Raw genomic sequence first — 22,651 nt, forward strand, 5'->3', positions numbered from 1 at the left:
CTGAGATTTGTCCCTAGCCAGTCTCGTCCCCCTCACTTTTTATTTGAAACCAGGTCTTGAGGAATTAACAATGCAGGCCTCGAATTTACAATCCTCCTGCCCCAGCCTCCTGAGTAGCTGGGATTGTAGGCCTTTGCCACCATGCTTTGTCCATACCCAGCTTCGGCTTCCTCCATCAAGGCAATGTGAAGCCCCGAACCTGTGGTTTGGGCCAGGCTGAGCCAGCATGGCTCCCAGCTGAGTCTCAGAGAACTCCAGAAGACGTTTTTCAGAGGCCTGGAGTACGGCTCAGTTAGCTTCTCTGTCTGTTGTCAGTATGACACACCAGGGAGAGGAGACCTCAGGGGAGTGCCTCCCGCAGATTAGCTGTGGGCTCTGTATGTGAGGCATCTTCTTAATAGGGATTCCCTCTTCTCAGATGTATCAAGTTAACAGCTGAAGCAAGCTACCGCATGGTCATTTCTACCTACCTCCCATGTAGGCAAGTGGTTTGCTTAGAGTTTTCACAGTATTCCGTGTGTTTCTGTCTAGCCTGTATCTATTTAATTAGCAGCCCGTTGGCGTAAGTATTTGGTGGCCAAGGTAATTCAGAAATCCCCACAAAAGAACTGCTTTCCAGATGTAAGTTGAGGTCAGTGTCATTGAACAGGCAGGTAGGCCCCAACTTATGACGTGTGTTTGTTATTTCTTTTTGAAAGAGAAAGAAGGAGGGAAGGAAGGTGGGAGAGAGCAGAGAAAAGGGAGAGACAGAGAGACTGAGACCCCTCCTATGTTGCCCTAGCTGGTCTGGAACTCACTATATGGACAAATCTGCCCTCAAACCAAACTGTGATAATCTATGTCACTCCTTACAGAGGCAACCGTAATTTGCATAGTTTAGGACCTATTCCAAGAGAAAGTGACGGACCGAGAGCATCAGTCATGACTGCCCCTGTCTCCTGGCGTCACCTGTGTTTCTCCCCACCTCACACATGGCATCTTCCCATCTCACTTGAGCAAATGACTAAGGCCATTGTGCAGGCAATACAGACCTGCAGCCCCAGCACCAGGAGGTGGAGACAAGGCAATGGTGTGTTCATGGCCAGAGTTTGGAGGGTCTAGCCTGGACTCTGCCAGTCCCAAAAAATTAAATTCATTGACCTGTCCCTAGTATGCCAATTAAAACGATAAATGGAGACTGCAGAGAGAGGAAACTTGGTGTGTGCGGGTGCATTGGAAAGAGGGACTAATGCCTCATCGCTCATCCTCAAGGATGGTATGAGGCTTAGCCATAAGTAACGGGAAAGGGGGGTGTGATTAAGCAATCCTGGCCGAGATGTGGTCCCACCCATCACTGACCCTTGACCTGCCCTTGTGTCTGCTCTGGTCAGTCAAGCACTGTGATCTGTTATCAGAACTGTGTGAAATCTCTTCCTGCTCTGTCTAGCGTCAGCTTTCCCCGCCCCAGCATGAGATTCCTGGAGAATTTTAAATTCTGTTAGTGTGATAGCAAAACTGTCTCTCTTTACAATATCTTCTCTACTGCTAGGAAGGTAAAAGCCCTGGGCTATGGTATAAGACAGAGAGAGAGAAAGAGAAAGGAAAGAAAAACATGAAGCCACGTTTCCTGATCTCACATCTTTGGTCATATGGCTATGAGTATTGGACCACATATAAGCATTCCTAATGTCAGACATCATCAGAAACCTTAAAGGGAAATAGGCACCTCACTATGACCCCGTGTGGCAGACTGGATGGACATTTGTAAACAAGAAAACTCTTCTGTGATTGCTTAGAAATCCTTGTTTGTTTTCTCTCTCACCAACACCTGATGATTTGCTGGTGAAAAAATGTTTCCTGTTTCACGTGATAAACAAGTTGGGTGTTTAAAATTACAGAAACAGCCAAGGTTCATGCCAACTAGAATGTAAAGTGGTATCTTGGTTGGGGTATAACTTCTTGGAATGTACAATGCCTTGGGTTTGATCCCCAGCACTATGAGGAGGGGGGGGTGAAGAGTGAACAAGCACCTTGTCTTAGTCATCACAACTATAATTCTGCAATCAAATATGTAGTTTACGCTGACAGAAGCCCTTGGCCAGAGGAACCACATATGCCATTCCTTGACCAGCAAGTGCCTGTCCCATGGCTGCCCCATTATCATTTGTTGGAGGAATAAAGGCTTGGGAACTCAGGGAACATTTGTAACTTTCAGGGCTGGGTAGAAAGGGCCATAAAAGCTCAGGAAGGGGAGGAGAGCAATCTTAAGCCAGGAGGAAATACTTCAATGGTGCTAGCCTTCAAGTAGACAGGGGGACAGGAAGAGGGCATTTTAAAGAGGAAGTGGGCCCTGTATGATTAAAACTGCATTTAGAGACGCAGAAAACACTGAACCTTAGGAGTGTCATGACTAAATCGTAGAAGTTAGAAGTGAAGCAGAAAGAAAAGAAAAAAAAGGAAAAGAAAAAAGATTGGCTTCTCCAGTGAGAACAGAGGCCTACCCATGAATCCTTGGCCTCAGGATAAAAAGAACTAATAACAATGCAAATACTTAAGATGCTCAAGAAGAATACTGTAAACCAAACTAACAGAGCAGGTTAAGGTAATAAAATAACACGGAGTGGGCTAAAAAGGTAAGAAATAAATCTCTGGAGGCTGGAAAGTCTGACAAGGGCATCCATGACCTAAGGAAGGGGAGTGAGCACCACACTTGATGGTTTTTGTCAACTGGACACAGACTAGAGTCATGTGAGAATTAGACTGCCCCATAGGCAAGTCTGTGGTATGTTTTTCTTGATGAACGATCAATGTCAGAGGACCCAGACCATGGTGGGTGATGCTACCCCCGGGCAGGTGGTTCCAGGGACAAAAGAAAATAGGCTGAGCAAGCCATGGAGAGCAAACACTGGTCTTCTGGGGTCTCTGCGTCAGGTCCTGACTCAAGTTTCTGCTTTGATTTGCCTCCATGATGGACTGAGATCAGAACATAAAGGCTTTCCTCCCAAAATTACTTCCGGTGTTTTATCGCAGCAACAGAGAGCAAACAAGAATAATGATCAAGCCACTGTCTTGGTAAAGAACCAACTCTAGGGATGGAAAGGCAGCTCAGAGGTTAAGAGCACTATTTGCTCCTCCAGAAGGTCCTAAGTTTAATTCCCAGCAACCACATGGTGGCTCATAACCATTCATAATGGGATCTGGTGCGCTTTTCTGGTGTGCAGGCATACATGCAGGCAGAATGCTATAAAAATAATAAGTTAATTAAAAAACTCACTCTGGCAATAAGGACATTATCCTTTTATCACTAGAGTCCTGATTATTTCCTAACGGTCCCAGCTCTCAACCCTCTGCGTTGAAGATTAAGTCTCTAACATGAACTTTGAGGCACACATTCAGACCACAGCAGAGGTTCCGCAAGGACACGTGGAGAGGCAGGTCATACTTCGGCTTGCACAGAGAGGAAGAGCCATGGCCACTCAGAATCAGTTGCTTTGTGCCTTTAGATGTCTCTGTGCCTTCAGACGTTTCTGGTCCTCTCCCTTCAGAACGCATCTTCAGAAGATCTCATGGGAATATCTTACTTCACAGCAAGTAAGCCAAGCTACATCAGAAACAGTATCAGATTAGAATCAGGCAGAAATCATCATACATACAGTCCAACACAAATTATGGGCACAAAAGGCAACCACCCTTCCTTCAAAAGAATAGGAGAGCCAGGCCTGTCAATGTCTCAGCACTTGAGGGGTTGAGGCAGGGGATTGCTGTCACGTGCATACCGTGCAAGAAACAGACTAACATTTGAGTCAGACTTTATGGTATGACAGTGAATCCACAGTTAGGGTGTTCCATGGCAACGCTCTGCCATGTGACGCTCTTCTTGGTGACCCGGCTGTGCTGGGTTGTTTATGTTGACCAGATATGAGCTAGAGCCAACAAAGAGGAGGGAGCCTCAATTGAGAAAGCGCTTCCTTAAGACTGAGCTGCAGGGCATGTTCTTAATCAGTGATTGATGAGAGAAAGCCGAGGCCATTGTGGGTGGAGCCACACCTGGTCTGGTGGTTCTGGTTCGATAAGAAAGCAGGTTGAGCAAGCCAGTACTCAGCACCCGTCCGTGGCCTCTGTCAGCTGCAGGCTCCAGGTTCCTGCCCTGTTTGAGTTCTTGCCTGACTTCCTTCAATAATGACTGTGATGTGGAAGTGTGAGTCAAATAAACTGATTTTGCTCGTGGTGTTTACCACAATAGTACCTCCAACTAAGGCGCCTGCTAGTTCTTTTGTTATTGTTTTTTATTTTTTCAAGACAGGGACCCACCATATAGCCCTGATTGGCCTAGAACTCATTACGTAGATTTGAATGGACTAAAATTCACCCGTCTCTGCCTCCTGAGTGCTGGGTTTAAAAATGCGTGGACCATGACTAGCTTTGACAGTTTTATTCATGTGTATTCTGTGTGTTTGTGTGAGTCTGTGCCTTGCATGCAGGTGCCCACAGGGGCCAGAAGACCCGTGTCAGGTCCCCTAGAGCGTGAACTACCTAGCTCATGTCAGGTGGTTGTAAGAGACTGTGTGACTTTCTGGAGTGGAAGTTGGGTCTTCTGCAAATTCAGCAAGTGCTCTTAACCACTGACCCTCTCTGCAGCCCCTTTGTTTTTGGCTAGTCAGTTGCTTGGTTTGGTTTGTTGTTGTTTTGTTTTCTGTTTTTTGTGTTTTATTTTGGGATATGTGCATACGAGCGTGCATGCGTGCCTGCCTGTGTGGTTTGGTTGGGTTGTTTTGGTCTTTTTGAGACAAGGTCTCTATTGTGCAGCTCTGTCTGTCCTGGAACTCACTATGTAGATTAAGCTGGCCTTGGCCTTGGCCTGCCTCTCCCTCCTGAGTCCTGGGATTCAAGATATGTGCCACCATGCCCAGCAGCCAAGTTTTATTAATGCATGAAGTTTGCATTATAAATTTTCTATTTATAAATGTACAAGTGAACTGAAAGTCTTGCTGGTTTGCTTTAAAAAAAATAAACTGATTTATTGCAGAATTATGGTTCTCTATTCGTAATATATTATCTCAGTAATGTGTTCCAACAATGGGACAGATTTCTACAGATTATATGAGACAGTTATTTACAAGTGAAACTCTTAATTCCTCCCTTGATTTTTAAAGTTTTTTAAATTTATTTTTATGTTATGTGCATGAGTGTTTCTTGCCTGCATGTGTGTCTACCACACACATGCAGTACCTGATGCCTCCAGAAGAGGACATCAGATACCCTGGAACTGATGTTACAGACGCTTGTGAGCCACCATGTGAGTGCTGGGACCTGACCCAGATCCTCTAGAAGAGCAGTAAGTGCTCTGAAGTGCTAAGCCATCTCTCCAGCCCTTACTGGAATTCTTGAAGCTAAAGCAGTGTGCTAACACGGGCACATTAAGGTACAGATAAAATTCTCAAGGGTTGCTCTGTGAGCTGAAATGCGGCACAGTCGCCCCGTGTGTCTCCTCTTTGCTCAAAGCGGGTTAGTAAGAGGTTGTGGCACCTCCCGTGTAATTCTGTATTGCTTAGGATATGAATGCAGCACTCCCGTGTGAGCCCTGTGCTTTGAAGATTTGGGTTTCAAACTAGAATCTTGTGCTGGGTGTTACAGACGTACAACAAAACTGGCCAGCGGTGAGACAAGTCTTTCATTTCTGAAAACTAAAAACAAATTTTCTGAAAAAATGTGGCTACTACACATTTGCCTTCGTCAGTTTTAAAGTGGCAGAGCGCTTTTCGAAGCAGAATGCTTCTTAATTCACACCTACCCTATTCTACTGTCTGTGTCTTGACTGTTAAGTTGTCTCATATGGAAAAAAATGTGAGGCAAGGCAGTGGTGTAGGCGGTGAGTGGACGGGAGATTCTGCGTTTGTACAACTTGAGCCCGCTGCTGCATCTGAGCAACACCTAAGAAGCAGTCAGTTGGAGAGGCTGTGTTCAAAAAACAAAAAAGGAAGACCCGATATCAGTAAAATCAGTGAGGGCAGATTGCACTGCACAGCTAGCTTTGGTTTCTGCAGAGGCGAGCTGGCCTTCTGGGGAAGCATGAGGAAACAGGGAGAAGATCTGGCCCAATCAGAGGTGTGGACGTTGCAGAAAGCAGGAAAGGGGAGGAGGTTTGCCAACTGGAGGTTACTTCAGTCAGGCCCCTCCTCTGGCCGACTGGAAGGCTGCCATCCCAAGTCAGCTCTGGGTAGAGCTTTCTCTCCACCTCCAGGGGCCAGTGGCAGCGTTTACTGGAGTAAGTCTGCTCCCACGGCCCTGCGGTTTGCTCGAGTGAGCTCCCTACAGCGCAAACAGTTCAGTCTGCCAGCTTGTAGGAGCCCCGTGAGTGGTTGTTCGAGTCTCTTACTGTGTTAAAGTGGGTGCAATAGCTTGTGCAGAGAGACTACAGTTTGTCGTAGGTCAAGAGGAAGGTCTAAGGCTCACAGGGCCGTGACCAGAGTCTGGCTAACAGAGAGCCTTGGTCATTAACCGCTTCCACATACCGGAAACCGCACTATCGCCCACACAAGTTCATGCCCACAACCATCATGTCTCACGTTACCCTCGCTGGTCACGCTGGAGTTCCTCTCCGGTTCAAAGAGGGTCTGACTCCTCCGAGGTCACCAGCAAAAGCAACGCCACGGGCGTTCAACAACATGGAGGGGGTACTGTCTTGTGATACTGTCTTGCAGGTGTCCCCAGATAGCTTTTCACTAATTCCTTTTCCCTATGATAAAATACTCTGACGAAGGCATCTTAAGCTTATAGTGGGTACATGTCTTTAATCCCACCAGGAGATGGAGGCCAAGTTCTAGGACAGCCAGAGAGCTACACGGAGACCCTGGGAGTGGGAGAGAGAGAGAGAGAGAGAGAGAGAGAGAGAGAGAGAGAGAGAAGAGAGAAAAAGAAAAAAAAGGCAGAGAGAAAGAGAGAAAGGAAGGCAATTTAGGGAAGAAAGGGCTTGCTGTGGTTCATAGTGGCAGGGCATGAAGGCAGCATGGTCTTGAAGCAGATGATCACATGACACCCACCATCAGGACCTAAATGCTGGGCTCAGCTCACCTCTTAGGCAGTTCAGGGAGCCCCCGCTGCCTCTGTTCTATGGTTCGTCCTGCCTCACGGTTGCCTCTGTGAGCATGCAAAGCAGCAGGCATGCCACCTCCCCCAATAACACACACACACACACACACACACACACACACACACACACACGTTCTCCCATTGCCTTAAAACCAAAATTCTCTCTCATTCAGCAAAGGTTTCCGGTAAGGCCAGCAGGTGGCAGCAATGGTCAGCATCAGAAGGCTGAGGAAAAAAACATCGGGGTTCTGCAGAGAGCCAGAGAGAGAAAACTGCCCTGTGAATAGACGCCTGGAGTACAGGACAATAGGATCAGGGAACCCTAATTTTATTTGTACATTTAATTCAGGATCCTGGGTATTCTTGTTTTCAACTTAGTGTTAAGGCAAATGTGAGAATCTACAAACACAGGGAACTGTACAGTCCCCAGAGGGCTACCAGGGGCTGTGGAGAGCCCACCAGAGGTACCAGGAAAGAGGGTCTTAGGCTCCTTTATAAGAATTTTAAGATGGGAGTCTTAAAATTAAGAGATAGAGGCTGGCAGAGCTCTGTGAGTTCAAAGCCAACCAGAGCCACATAATGAAAACAGGTCAAACAAACAGAACAAAAAGAGGAGGAGAAAGAGGAAGTGGAGGAAGAGAAAGGAAAGAACAAGAAAGGAAGAGACTTAAGAACGGATCCACAGGACAATTTTATTGGAGTTTAAGGTCAAACCCCCAGGGCAGTGAGCTGTAAATCTCAGTGTCTACCCAGAAGAGAGAAGAAGCTGTGCCAATTAAGTGGGCATGGCGGTGAGCCATGCAGACAAGCAGCCACTCTGCCAGAAGGAAACTTCAGGGAAAGAGGCCCGAAGTGTTAGGGAAGTCATGGGCAGAAGCAGAAACGAGATGGAAAGAAAAGGCTTCTCAGAATGACTCAGATTTAGGAAGCCACAGCTTTGGGGCTCTGTACAGGTCCCCACTAGGGATTCTGGGAAGGAAAAGCACAATGTCTCATTAAAGGGATAATTATTTCTTCTACTGACTGAGCATAGGTTAAAGGTGGCTGTGCCTTGCTGAGGGGTGATTGACCAGCCCAGCTGACACGTGAGGTTTCCCAGCCAGGTCCCCTGGTGCTGGCTCTGCCTGGTACTGTAGGACTGACGGTGGGAAACCAAGCCAATATCCTTCCTCAGTGTGCAGCACATGGTCTTTCCCACCAGAGCCAAAAAAAAAAGCAAAACCCATCTTTTCCTTATGAGCCCGAGTTTCCCTGGCAGTTCCCCGAATCGGACGCACAGGGAGTCCCGGCTTCTGGCACTCTTTGCAACCCTTCCAGGAATCTTCACAGAAGGGCATTCGGGTTTGGGCTCTGACACCTTATTTTTCACTCTGCTTTGTTCATAGGATGAAGACCTTGGGGAACAGAACACGGGGAACAGCACCGTCCGGGGCAGAGTTGTACAAAGCGGGGAGCAAGGAAATGCCAAACAGGTAGGGCAGGTGTGGAGGAGGACTGAGGACCTGTTACCATGGTGACACCAGGCTGCCCGTGAATGTGGTTAGCGTGCCTAAGGCTGAGCACACAAGAAAGCACGCACACCCTGACCATGAACTTTCACTTTGACGGAGCAGCCTCACAGTTCCCCTGAAAGAAAACCATCCCGATGCCAAAAGCCTAGTCTTAGGCCGGCATGGATGTTCATTGTAGCCCCATGTAGCTACTCGGGGGCAGAGGCAGTAGTCAGGGCCAGCTGGTGTGAGACTGCCTGTCAAACAAGAAAAGCCCCTGAACTGCTAAGGTGAAGGAGGCAAGTGAGATGCCCCATCCTTGGTCCCATAGAGCCTGAGCTTGCACAAGTCTTGGGAGCCTTTTTTTTTTTTTTTTTTTTTTTTTTTTGAGGGGGAAGTTGTTTGGGGTTTGGTTTTAATTGTTTAGGAGAGACAGGGTCTCATGTGACCAAAGCTAACTTCAAACTCAATATGTAATAGAGGATGGCCTTGAACTCCTGATCCTCTGGCTTCAGCAGTGGTGGGATCACAGGCACTGGCCACCACATCTGGCAAGGAATTCTGTATTGCTTCGCTGATATATCAGATTCAGGGAGAATTTCTTCTGCTGCTGAAGAAAACAGTGAGTAATTACTCACGTAGATCACCCTTTGAAAAATAGTTCTAAAGAGTACCCAAGACTGGTGAAATTATTGCAGCAAAAACTGGAAGGTGAAAGTTGGCTCTCATCCAAGGGGAGCAAATCAGGTGCGCCCCGGAATGCAGCCCGTGTTTATGCAGACCCCCACCTGTGCATGTTGATGCTGGTTCACACTGGTTCTTCTTCACCACTTACCTTGCTTAAGGTCTTGTGCAGTGTTTGTGTCACTAAGTGCCCTCCCACCACCAAACTAGTGCACATGAAAACAGCCGCACAGGTGTTTCCATAATCAGAAAGCCGTCTATTCCTAATCAGGTACCTGTCAGAAAACCGATGAACAGCAGTCGGACCAGATAAGGCAATATTATTCAGAGCTAGAAACGATGAGGTGGATCTTCCCACCTTGAAAGATTTGGATTAAAAGTGGGTCTTCCCACTTCAAAAAAAAAAAATCCCTCCCAGGTGTGCCCACTCGGGTTTCCAGATGTAATAAGTTGACAACCAAGAACAGACATCACAAAACTGAAGGTAAAGGATAGAATATGTGGAGCTGGCTCAGCGCAATAATGCATGGAGCACTCCGGTGCAGGAAGCCTCACCCAGCCGGTGGGGCTGTGTGAGGATGTGTGGGAAATCTACATATTTACAGCTTAGGCTTGCTGTGAACCTGCAATTGCTCTAAAAAAAGAAAAACTCTGCTTTTTTTATTGTTTCATAAAAGAACAAAGCAAAACTTCATATTCCACAATATGCAGGCTGAGTAGCAGCTGGTTTGGCTGTGATGGGCTTTGGGTGAGGTTGAAGGAGGCCTCTGTGAACAGCACAGGCCTGAGTTGTGCAGGAAGTGGATGTGAGCAGATGGTGGCAGAAGGGAAGCACACGGAGTTAGGTAGTGACTAGGAAGAGGAAGATAACCCATGATAATGGAGGTGAAGGGTAATTCTGGTGTCCGTTTTTAAAAGACAAGAAAGTTGTACAGATTTTAGTAGGTTTATCCTATATTATATGTCTATATGAGTGAGTATATACCATGTGCATCCCTCTGCTTCTGGGATAGCTCACTCAGGATGATCTTTTCCAGATCCCACCATTTACCTGAAAATTTCATGATTTCCTTGTTTTTTATTGCTGAGTAATATTCCATTGTGTAGAGATACCACAATTTGTGCATCCATTCCTCCACTGAGGGGCATCTGGGCTGTTTCCAGCTTCTGGCTATTACAAATATAGGATAAACCTACTAAAATCTGTACACCTAAAGAAACTAATCAAGAGGGAGGACTCTTGCTAAAATGTTCAATTCCTATCCAGAAAGCAAAGAGGTTGGACATCAGAAGAAGGAAAAAAGAGGGAATAAGTCAGTAGCCTGACACAGAGAACCTCTGAAAAGCTCTGCTCTGCAGACCATCAATGTAGATACTGAGACTTATGGGCAACCTTTGGGCAGAGTGCAGGGAATCTTAGGAAAGAAGTGGGAAACAGTAAGATCTGGAGAGGACAGGAACTCCACAAGGAGAGCAACAGAACCAAAAAATCTGAGCACAGGGATCTTTCCTGAGACTGTACTCCAACCAAGGACTATGCATAGAGCTAACCTAGGATCCCTGCACAGATGTAGCCCATGGCAGTTCAGTATCCAAGTGGGTTCCATTGTGATAGGAACAGGGACTGTCTCTGACAGGAACTGATTGGCCTGCTCTTTGATCACCTCCCCCTGAGGGGGAAACAGCATTACCAGGCCACAGAAGAGGACAATGCAGCCACTCCTGATGAGACCTAACAGACTAGGATCAGAAGGAAAAGAAGCCCTCCCCTGTCAGTGGACTTGGGGAGGGGCATGCATGGAGAAGGAGGAGGAAGGGAGGGATTGGGATGGGAAGAGGGAGGGAACCACGGGGTGGATACAAAGTGAGTAAAGTGTAATTATTATTTCTTTATTAAAGAAAAATAAAATTAAAAAAAAAAGACAAGAAAGAATTAAGCATCCCATAGGTGGCAGGTAGCTTGGGATACATTGACAACAGAACATCACAGTCATTGAAATAAAATATTTACCAAATTCCTGGCCAAGCTATACATGTCAAGTAGAAATAAATGGATCCAGAGCCGGGGAGAAGGCTCAGCAGTTCCAATCATGGATGCTCTCGCCAAAGACATCATCGCCATTCCCAGAGCCCACCTAGCAGCTCACAGCCATCTCTAACTGGGGTCCACAGGATCCCACATCCTCTTTTGGCCTCTGTGGGCACTGCATGCACATGGTACATGCACGTAGAGGCAAAGCATTTATACACATAAAATAAAAATAAGTCAGTCTGTTTTTAGAACAAGTCATAAATGACTGACTCTCCTCTGCCCCTGTCTGTGGCGCCTGGAACTTGGACTCAGGCTATTTCCTATAGTACAAGCCTTTCTAGTTCTTGAGGACCACTCTAGAAAACAAAGGTGGCCGCAGGCAGAAAGAGCAGAGTCTGTCTTTGACGTGCTTGGTGACCTTTGGTATCTTGCTGGGTCAGAAGCGATGTATTTCTATGTTTTAAGCACAGAGGATAAAAGGCTGCTGTGTATATGACAGAGCAGAAGCTGAGCTCCAGCAGTACACCTGCCAGTGTGTGTTCAAAACCAATATGGAACATGTCCCAGCCATGTACAACGGCCAGCTTCACCAGCTGGAAAATTGTCAAATGGAGAGAGGGAGCTATTCTGGAAACAGAATGGGTCATGGCTATTTGGGAGAAAGTCTGTCCCGTACCCAGAAAAAATAATCCCTGAAAAGTAGCCATGCACATGAGTATTCGGCGTGAGAGCCGCACTCCCGTGAGTTCGAGCTGAGAGAACACGGGTCCCATGGGGATTCTGTCAGGATGAGGCGGACGCTCATACCTGCAAGCCAAGCCTGGTTGGTTTCAGGCTCTGGTTTCAGGCTGTTGCTGTTAACTTCATCCCTTCCCAAAAGCCCCAGAGCCACTGTCTGGTATTGAATGATTACAGCAGGAACTGGGACAAGAATAAGAAATGCAAACATGTCCCCTTTCCAAAAACAAACAAACAAACAAAAAGGTGGTGATGGGGAATACCAGAGACTCCATTAGTGTGATCCTGAATTTCTTGTGATTATAAAAGAAAAAAAAAAAGTGTCCGTGCAGTAGATAACAGGAGCGATAATACATTATTGTGCAACGATTTAAAAGAGACTTGAAGGTTTTTTTGCCTGAGTGCTGAGCAAAGGAGTCTGGAGCCCGTATGCCCGTATTCTCATTCTCTCTGCTCCAATGTTTGCTCCCCAGGGTGGCACGCGAATCACGATTGAGCAGGAGTCTCTGGAAAACAAGGTCGACATGGAGGACGATGACCAGGAAGAGCACCACAAAGGGTACGGTTCCTAAGAGGCAGGGCCTCGGACTGCCCCTGTGTGTCGCAGTCCATGTTTTGTTGTCTTGTTTTATTCTCATCTGCTTTTAAATTTTACTATGTTTCCTTAGAAATCATCGCCACCCTCAGCCCCACCCACCCACCCACCCAGCATCACTAGGAAAATTAATGACCGTTTTAAGATGATAGATGTAGTCCATTCGCAACCATGTTGCTCTAGGAACCCAGAATTTATTTTTACATTCACCCAGGACGGTCTTCTCATTAAAGGTATAAATTACCAACTAATGGCTCCGATCCGTGCATAAGGAGTCAATTTATCTTCTCCATATCAATCAATAGCAATTTATTTCTCAAAACCTACATTAAATCTTAGGAAACTGGGTCAGGGAGATGGCTCGGCCTGTAAAGCATGCGCCACCAAGTCTGAGGGTCTGGCTCTGATCTCCTGGACAGGGAGCAGCAAGGAGGCTGCCCCCAGGCTACCCCGTTTGTTGTTGGCGCACATGTATTCACACAGGTGCACACAGAAAGAAAGAAATATAATAAATTTTAAAGTGTCGCTGCTCTTATTACTCTTACTCTTATTATCATTTTTAAATGATTCCAGGTACTTGCAGTCACCTAAGACAGGAGAGCCAGCAGCTGTGGGTTTGACAGGGTCTGCTATGCAGCCTAGGGTAACTTAGAACTTGCCCTTTACTGGGCTCTTGGCAGCTGTCAAATGCTGGGGTGATAGGCGTGAGCCTTCCCGCCTGGTTAAGGCAATAGCATTAGCTCAATTTTGGGTTAGTAAAATGAAGTTTTGAAGGTCAGTCAGCTTGAGAGCAAACTGTGGAATTCCAGTCCGTATCATTATACACCTGTGCCCATTTTCTAAATTCCTATGTAAATTTTTATTTACCTTCCTATATCTCTAAAGAACTTTTACGCAATTCATCTATGGTTTTAGTGTATGTGGACTTTGCCTGCGTGTTTGTCTGTGTGCCGTGTATGTACCTGGTGTCGGCAGAGGCCGGAAGAGGTGGGGTCCCTGGGAGCCGGAACCGTAGATGATGGCGCCACTTTGTGGATGACAGGAAGCCCACACGGGGCTTCCTCAGGCGTGTGTGCTCCCTCACCACTGAGCATCTCCAGCCCCTGAAGAACCTTCCTTCTTAGGCTTCAGAATAATGACCCTCAGGCCAGTTAGAAGGAGGCTTGAGAGGTCCTGACGGGTGTACACCATGAAGAACATTCGCCAAGTTCCGTCCTTCACTTACTTTATGGGCTCTGATCCAGGGGCCTGAGAAAATCTCTTGAGGCGTCACTCAGGTCACGGTGCCAAGGCCGTCACCCGTGGCTGCGAATTGTTCAGCCTAGACGACCAAAGGAAGCAAGTCTGGACCAGCGACTTTGCTGTAATGGACTACACCGTTTCCCTGCCTCCGGTTTAGGAAAGAAAAAATCTAATAAAGTCCGGAGCAGCCAACGGGAGGGTCTGCCAACAGTGGCTCTTCACCATTGCTGCCTTCAAAACACAACCCTGGCCCCTCCACGGAGGATAACGTATGATTGGCCTCTCCCGAATTAGACCCCGAAAAACTTGGTCTTAACCACGCTTTGATTCGCCTAATATCTAGAGTGGTGGTTCCGTTTCTCAGCACACGTTTTCACACATACTCCTCACCAAGGACAACCCCGGAGGTAGCGTGCAGGACACGCTGTAGCCAGAAGCCCTGCCCTTTTAGCCGGAAGCCCTGCCCTTCCGCTGCTTTATTGGTTAGATACCTGTTTGTGGTTGTTTTACACTCTCTAGCCCAGGCATTTTGTGCTCGGATGTGGATGTTCACCTCGGTGCCCGTTTTTGCTTTTGTGTTGCAGGTGTTTGGAGAGGAAGTATGACACAGTTTGCGAGTTTTGTAGAAAGCACAGAACCATCCTTCGGCGCAGCATCAGGGGCATTTTGTTGACTGGTAAATACCGAAGGGAATTGGGATACTGTTGTCATTTCCTGGGATCTTCTAAGTGTTAGCTTTGGGGGAAGTAACTAAAGTTGACCAAGAAGCCCCTGAAGGGAAAGCCTACACACATTGCTTTCCTGCCTTGTTTATGAGGCTAATTGGATTTTTTTTTCAGTCACCTGCTCTCTTAGTCCATTTTCTTTTGCTATAACTGAATATTGCAGGCTCAGTCATAGATTTTATTCAGGTGCTGGAACAGAGGAGATCCAAAGTCAAGATGCCAGCATTGCTGGGGGCTTTCTACTCCCGTTATAACAGAGGAAGGCTTTGTAGCACCAGGCAGCTCGTGCTAACCCATGTCATCTCTACTTCTCGTTTCATTACGGTGGCCCCGCCCTCAGGACCTCATCCAATCCATTACATCCTTATAGCCTCACCTCTGCTACTATTACTCTATGGATGTGGGGTTGAGTTTCCAGCACACAAATTTCAGGGGGATATATTCAAACCGCAGCACTGCCCTACTCTTGGGACTCATAGAACGCTTGTTCATGTGATGTGTGTTCGAGGAAACGCGCTGACTGATGCAAATGCAGACTACCCGCCAAGTGGCAGCCATGAGCACAAGGTTAAGCAGGAACAAACATAACTTGTGAGAGTGACTACAGGGTGAGGCCCACAACCTTCTGGCCCACACTTTAGCCCACAGGCCCATGAGAATGCATCCTGATTTCTGTCTTCCCAAAGCAAAGGACTTCAAAGCCCACTGTAGAAAAATACCCACCGTCTGTAAAGTGTGACCCTTCCCACACAAGCCCACAGACCACACCGCCAAAGCTAAGTGTTGTGCTTTGGCACAAGGGTGAGGGTTGACCATCTTCCCTGTAGCAGGCCAGAGCAGCCTTTCAGGTCTGGCCAGATCGGATCTTCAACACTGAACAAAAATACAACCGTAGATCCTCTGTGAGCAGAAAGGCAGGGCTGCATTCCTGGTGTATGTGATTGGGGGGTACAGGTGCACACGAGCAAATGCTACCGAGGCCTGCCAACTCCATGGAAGCAAGCTGGACGTAACCTGTGGGCCAGTGATTGAAGACTTTTTAGAATAAGAAACTTTTTTTTTTTTGAGATGGGGTCTTACTGCACAGCTCTTGATATTCTTTAAATTCAGCCACAGTGACCAAGTGTCTGGGATTCAAGAACTGAGAGGGTATATATGAGAAAAACAAAACCCAACATCCTTTCTCCATCGTGGTAAAAAGCAGAAGGCTCAGCTAGGTCCCCACACCGGGCACCCTAGCATCCAATGGGTGCTTGACTAGGTCTCCTCTTGCCTGAGGTACCTCCAGGCTGGAAGCCCAGCTCCACTGGTTTGGTGATATCAAGTGTCTGAATTGCCTTTCGAACAGGTTTCCTGGCCTTGGTGATTGCAGCCTGTGCACTGAACTTCCACAGAGCCCTGCCCCTTTTTGTGATCACCGTGGTCGCCATCTTCTTTGTTGTCTGGGATCACCTGATGGCCAGATATGAACACCGAATCGAGGAGTTCCTGTCTCCAGGCAGAAGCCTTCTCGATAGGCACTGGTTTTGGCTGAAATGGTAAATACTACCTTTGCTCCTACTGTAGGGTGGGAGGTTGGCTCTCTCACTGTTCCAAAAACATGCTCTAAAATTCCACCCTCATTTATGGGATATTGGTGCTAGGAAAAAACTCGAGAGCAATCCATTAAGCTGCCTCCATTTTACAAACAAGACATGAAGACCAGGATGAGGTCATTTATTATTGTCTCACGAGAGCCCTTTAATTCATGTGCTGGTGGAAATTCAAAGACAATCTTCTCATCTGCACCTAAATATCTACATATAGGCAAGAACACAGGACAACCCATGCAGTGATGGCTTTAGGTCTGTCTCCACTTCAGTGGAATAAAATCATGATCAATCAGTAATGTCTGACCTGGGGCAGGTCAGACTATAGCACACGATGCCATCAGTTCAGTGCTAGCTTAAAGATTGATTTATAAGTACAAAACAGTAAAGATTGCTGACAGTGTGAGCTTGCTTTTTTTTCTATTTTTTTATATAGTTATATATAATCTCATTAAATTTACAGAATGGAAATCATGGACTATATTCAATCTTGAATATGTTATTTTACTTATTATCTTAGTTTATATTTTTCAAACAGGAAATGAAGACCAAGATGAGATGATAGCTCAGAATTTGTTTGATTTTTGTGCATGTGTGTCTGTATTTTCAATGCACAATGAACATGAGCATTTTTTTATTTAGATGGGCCAACTAGTATGCCATTACTTTCATTTATTGGTTCACTATTGAATTCAATAATTTTTAGATTAGATTTTCCTTTCCTCTCATTTCTTTCTATGCCTTCTGCTCCTTAAAAAGTAGATTTTGCCAGGTGGTGGTGAGTGCCTTTAATCCTAACACCCAGTAGACAGAGGCAAGCAGATCTCTGAGTTCAAGGCCAGCCTGATCTACAAAGTGAGTTCCAGGACAGCTTAGTTTTCTACAGAAAGAAACCCTACTTCAAAAACCAAAACCAACCAAACAAACAAAAACCCAGATCTCTAAAAATCCCCTTGATGCTAAAGCGTGTTTTGCATGTTTTTGGGTACACCATGTATTAAAATTGTGACTTTTTTCTTTCTCTCATGCAATCTTATTCAATTGGAAATATCTAAACTTCTATGTTGTATAAAATCTAAAAATATAAAAATCTAATGGCCTCTCTGCTTGCTCTTTGCAGTGACCAATGACCCCAAGAGTACTTTCAGTCTGGGATGTTTCTTCCGTTCCTGGCTAGAGAAAACTCAGCCAAAGCCCCATCCTTCTTTCTCCCAGTTCCTGATTCTAGACAGTAGCAAGATGAGGACAAGGATAGCTCTGTCTTGGGGAGGGGCTTCCTGCTCTGGGGATGGGGCTGGCTTCCTGAGGACCTAACTTCCCTTTAAAGGAACCTACACGCTACAAATGACCCCCAGGGCTTTTCTTTGGCCTCTTGCTGTGAGGCCTCCTCTCATTAGAAATGGCCTGCCTGAGTAGTTCACAGGACTGGTTCTCTCCAGTGAGAACCACATGGGACCCTGGACACTTCACCTACCCTCCCTGTGTAGCTCGTGAACTCACCACACAGCAGCCTCCCTCATTCTGAATCAGCCCATCGTATCCACTAGACTCTGTCCAGGGAAGATAGGAGCCAAGCTGATTCAGCTCTGCTGATGAGCCCCAATTACAGAAAACACATTCTCTCATGAAGGGAGAAAGATAACCATCCCAAAAAGGACAGAGAGAAAGGCTGAGAGAGATCCTTTAAACAGAGACCGCACATCCCTATACAAACATTCACTCTGTGATGCCCGTGTGCCGATCCTTGTTTGTGGGCTAGAGGGGAAAGGGGGATATATCCCACTGAGGCACAGCTTCCTGGTTCTGGGTAGTGTTGTCTCATTACCATTCCCCACTCGTTAGTTTAAGCCTCATTACAGTATTCCAGTTGGCATGCTAAAGGACCCTGCTCCTTGCTTCCGTTCTCACAGGGTGGTATGGACCTCATTGATCCTGGCCGTCATTTTCTGGTTGATCCTTGACACTGCCAGACTGGGCAAACAGCACCTGGTATCGTTTGGCGGACTCATAATGTACATCATCCTGCTGTTCCTGTTTTCCAAACATCCAACCAGAGTAAGTGCAAACTGGCCACGGGAGGAGGGGATGCCCAGGACTTCAAAATAGTCACTGAGAGAATCTACCCAGGCAAGTTTTCCTCACCCCGTGTGAGTCCTTAAGGGGTGAGGGTGCTTATTTGGAGCTTCTTGTTTTCTAGTAATTTCCAGTTACACAAGTAAAACATTCCCCACGTCCACTCGGATCTGTTACTAAGCACACAGAAGTCATTCCCTTACACCCATTTTCCCAGATGGCCAGTTACTGATACTTATACTCAATCCTGTGCTTTTTCAGTTTGGAGACAGTAACTGGCAGTAACTCCCAGGCTGGCCTCAAACTTGCTCAAGGGTCCTCCTGCTTCTCAAGTGCTGGAATCCTAAGCAGGTGTGACCGTACCCAGTTTATAGGGAGCTGGGGATGCAGGACCTTGCACACACTGAGCCAGTCTTCTACCAGCCGAGCTACATCTCCAGCCTCAGTCCTGTGTATTATAAAAATTCTGTTTTGATTTGTGCTTTTTTTATTCTCAAATTGGTCCTTATCCACTATTCTGTCATTGCATCCAATTCTCTCCCCCCAACACACAAACACACATATACACATTTTTATTAGTCTACATCCCATGATGGATATGAATTCTGAAACTAAAGCTTTTACCTGTGAACCACAATGGCAAGCTGTAACTGTCCTTCTGGCTAGAAGAACAACCGGAGGAAAAAGCACTGATCAGGGATCAAGTTGACCTAATATGGATAACATGTCCGATAATAACATCTCCCTTCTCTGTGCCATCAATCCCACTGGCTTCTGCTCTGAGAATAGACGCAGATGGCGGTCCATTTCTTCTGTCATCCTAGGTCTGAATTAGAGGTCGCTGGCTCCCTTTGTCATGGGACAAGAGCCTCTCAACCGGGCCAAATTCCACCTGATTCACTTATAAATTGTCAGACAAACCAGCTTTGAACACAGAAAAATCCATCTCCAACTTTCGGTTTTCCAAGTGGAGAAGTAATTGTAGATGTAACATTTGCAATATAACCATGTGTTTTGCAGACGATACTTTGTGTCTGAGTCATTTATCAGGACTTCATGGCTACATACTTTCTCAGATTTTGTACCAAGGTTTATAAAGAGTAAATGAAACCCTGATTTTTTTTCCTTTTACAGAATGACTCTCTCTAAAGGTTCTCTGAGGTCTCTCTTTGTATTGAGTGGTGGCTGGATGCAGAACCTTGCAGCTGCCCATGGTGCTGAGAACGAGTGGCTGAGTTCCCAGCCCTAAATCAGACATTAATAACATCCCTTCAAGACTCATGATTCCACCTTAGAGTCCATCTTCCTGGGAAAATGACAGTGGCAGGAGCATGAAGCAGCTCAGCATATTGGTCACAGGCAGGGCATAGAGCAATAAACTAATGCATTCATGCTTGAGCTCAGTTCCCCTTCTCCATTCTTACACAGCTCAGGAACCCCTGTGTGGGGAATGGTGCCGCCCACAGCACACAAATTGGCCCACTTGGGATTTAAAAAAAAAAGAAGGGTAGACAGGAATGGGAGGGAGATAAGCAAGGGTAAGGATCAAGAGTGATTAGCATGATTATATATGTGTATAAATTATCAAAGAACACATTTAATTAATTGGGAAAAAAAATCCTCTGCTTCTGTCTGTTGGGCATCCCCAGGCACATGTGAGAATTCTCTCAAGGAAACAGTTGCCCCTTAGATGCCTATGTTCATGTCTATGCCCCATAGATGTCTATGCCTCATTACAGTGTTCAAGTTAGCACAGCATCTAATGGTCTCCATTTTTCTCCACAGGTTTACTGGAGGCCTGTGTTTTGGGGAATTGGATTACAGTTTCTTCTTGGGCTCTTAATTCTAAGGACCAAGCCTGGCTTTATTGCTTTTGATTGGATGGGAAAACAAGTTCAGGTAAGCAGCTCCAGAGAGCTGGGTGAGCTGGAACAGGAGGGTCAGGAGTTCAAAACCAGCCTTGGCTACAAGGCAAGTTTGACGCCAACCTGAGCCTCATGAGACCTTGTTGCAAAAACAAAAACAAAAACAAAATCATTTGCTTTTCTTGTACTTTTAGCATTTGGATGTAGCCAAGACATTTCAAAAGTAGATGATTTATCTGTAATATTGTAGCTTAAATTTAGTTCCATAGCACAAATTAGGCTTGCTTCCTGTATCAAACATGTCCATCTATGTAGCCAATTAAGCTTGGCACTGCCTGTGTCATCCCCTGGACCACATCCTTATCCCTATTGCCCCATCATCCTGCCCAAAAGGTGCCGTGTTTGAGATGTTCCCCAAAACAGAGAAAGAGCCTTCTTCTGCATCTAGTGGTACCTAGGGTCATCCTTGTACAGTGTCTGTGGCTTATTGGATGGAGCCGATGGCCACAGTCAGAACAAGCCAGACTGAATGTCAGAAATGGCAGGCAGTCTCCATGTAGGCATGATTCAACAGAGGCACTTACGGTATTCACTGAAGGACCAATGCTGAGAAGATTAACTGTCCAAGCCTCTTAATGAGTTTCCTAGCCCTCATCCATCCTCTGCAGGGATCATGGTTTCTAATGACTGACCTCAATCTCTGTCTCTCTCAGACTTTTCTGGAGTTCACGGATGCTGGAGCTATGTTTGTCTTCGGTGATAAGTATACAGACCACTTCTTTGCATTTAAGGTAAATCGGGATACCCCTTTTCTGTGCCTGCCTGTTAAAATGAAAGGAACACTAATGCTGAGACAAAATGGGTTTTCACACATTTTCTAAATTAGATCTTGCACAGGTTGTCCTGGTATCTTGCCTCTGACCAATTAGCTGGGAACTAGAGGGGAAGGTAGGGCAGGGACAGGCTCCAAAGAGGGAGCCGTTACTTCTGTTGTGGGCATCCATTTCAATGACTTCATATAATCATTTCCCTTGTTTTATTTTATTTAGTGTGTATGGGTGTTTTGTTTGCATGTATGTAAATGCACCACATTCAGGCAGTGCCCACAGTGGAACTGGAGTTACAGACAGTTGTGTGCTACCATGTATGTGCTGAGAATTGAACCCAGATTTGCAAGAGCAGCAAGTCTTATCCCATAAGCTATCTTTCCAGCCCCTGACTTCCTCCAATCTTAATTACTTCCCAAACACCATCACCACTGAATCTGAGAGATATTTAAATATCTACCATGTGGACTTTTTGGGAGACATACTCAAACCAATTCAATAAAGAACTTCAGAGTTGGAGGCCATCCAGAGGGCAACTGCTTGATGGAAGCAGATGTTAGCTAAGATGGTCTTTGATTCCGTTATGCTGTGTGTCAGGGTGAAAACGAGGCAGAGGGGAAGCTTAATAGGAAACTCACTGCCCAGCACTGACCAGTGACCACGCCTGTGCTATCCCACCCACAGATCCTACCAATTGTGGTTTTCTTCAGCACGGTGATGTCCATGCTCTACTACTTGGGACTGATGCAATGGATCATCAGAAAGGTACTGGGGTCCCAGGTGCCTGCTGAGAGTTAGTTCCTGTTCAAAGTCCTAACCGCTTCTATTCAGGCATTTACACCACACCCATCTTTTTACAAATACTCTCCTCAACCATGATCCTGCGTGTGTCCATAGCAAGAATTTTACCTCAGGAACCCTCACAAAGACTTTGATTTGCTAATCTTTGGGTAGTTCCATGAAGTAGTTCCACAAGTTGAATTTACTTGTGCTTTGAGAGAACAGAAGTCAGGTGCCCACCCGGGAAAGCAGCATTGCTGTTTTCTGTGGTTTCCGCATAGGCCCACAGTCACGTGTCAGCAGCTCCCACTGATACTCTCAATCACTGATACTCACAATCAGCTCCCACTGATACTCTCCTCCGGCCTCTGTGACCTACAGCCACACAAAAATATACATATAAAAAAAAAATACATGTGGTGGGAGTGTCAGGCGGAATACATGCCTAGAGAGAAAGACAGAGAGAGGTCAGCCCAGTCCCTGGATCCTCAAAGGTGCCTTCCAGCCTTCGGGGGATGGGCCCCATCCCCATCCCACTGCAGTGGCCTTCTGATGACATTGTAGCTGTGGACCAGACCCTTAATTTGTAGACATTTGGGAGCCACTCTAGATCTACACTGTCCCCACAAAGCCATCACAAAAGCTGAGCCCCCAAGTCATGCCCACTGAATTAAGTACAGAAAACATCTTCAACCACGTCTACCTTAGTATCTCCAAGTGGGCTGGCCTTTAACAGTACCAGCTCCAGGCCTCAGCTTCCTCGTCTGCAGCATAGGGGCTGAAAGCATCTGCTCCAAAGAGCCAAGAATAGAGGGTTCATGCAGGTCTGTAGCTTATAGTCATCCCTGGACCGAGGCTGAAAGCATCTGCTCCAAAGAGCCAAGAATAGAGGGTTCATGCAGGTCTGTAGCTTATAGTCATCCCTGGACCGCAGAAAAGCTTT

The 22,651-nt window shown here is 46.3% G+C and overlaps 1 protein-coding gene across 1 annotated transcript in view; it reads left to right on the forward strand.

Annotated features, from left to right (window-relative positions):
* Positions 1-22,651, forward strand: part of Slc28a3 (solute carrier family 28 member 3) — a 53,000-nt gene that overhangs the window by 12,155 nt on the left and 18,194 nt on the right. The window contains exons 2-9 of the mRNA XM_060380564.1: positions 8,454-8,540; positions 12,486-12,571; positions 14,434-14,525; positions 15,923-16,112; positions 18,074-18,218; positions 20,022-20,135; positions 20,815-20,892; positions 21,613-21,693. Of these exons, the coding sequence (XP_060236547.1) occupies positions 8,454-8,540; positions 12,486-12,571; positions 14,434-14,525; positions 15,923-16,112; positions 18,074-18,218; positions 20,022-20,135; positions 20,815-20,892; positions 21,613-21,693 (873 nt within the window). The remainder of the gene's footprint in view (positions 1-8,453; positions 8,541-12,485; positions 12,572-14,433; positions 14,526-15,922; positions 16,113-18,073; positions 18,219-20,021; positions 20,136-20,814; positions 20,893-21,612; positions 21,694-22,651) is intronic.

Source organism: Meriones unguiculatus, chromosome 3 (assembly GCF_030254825.1).
Source record: "Meriones unguiculatus strain TT.TT164.6M chromosome 3, Bangor_MerUng_6.1, whole genome shotgun sequence".
Lineage (NCBI taxonomy): Eukaryota > Metazoa > Chordata > Mammalia > Rodentia > Muridae > Meriones > Meriones unguiculatus.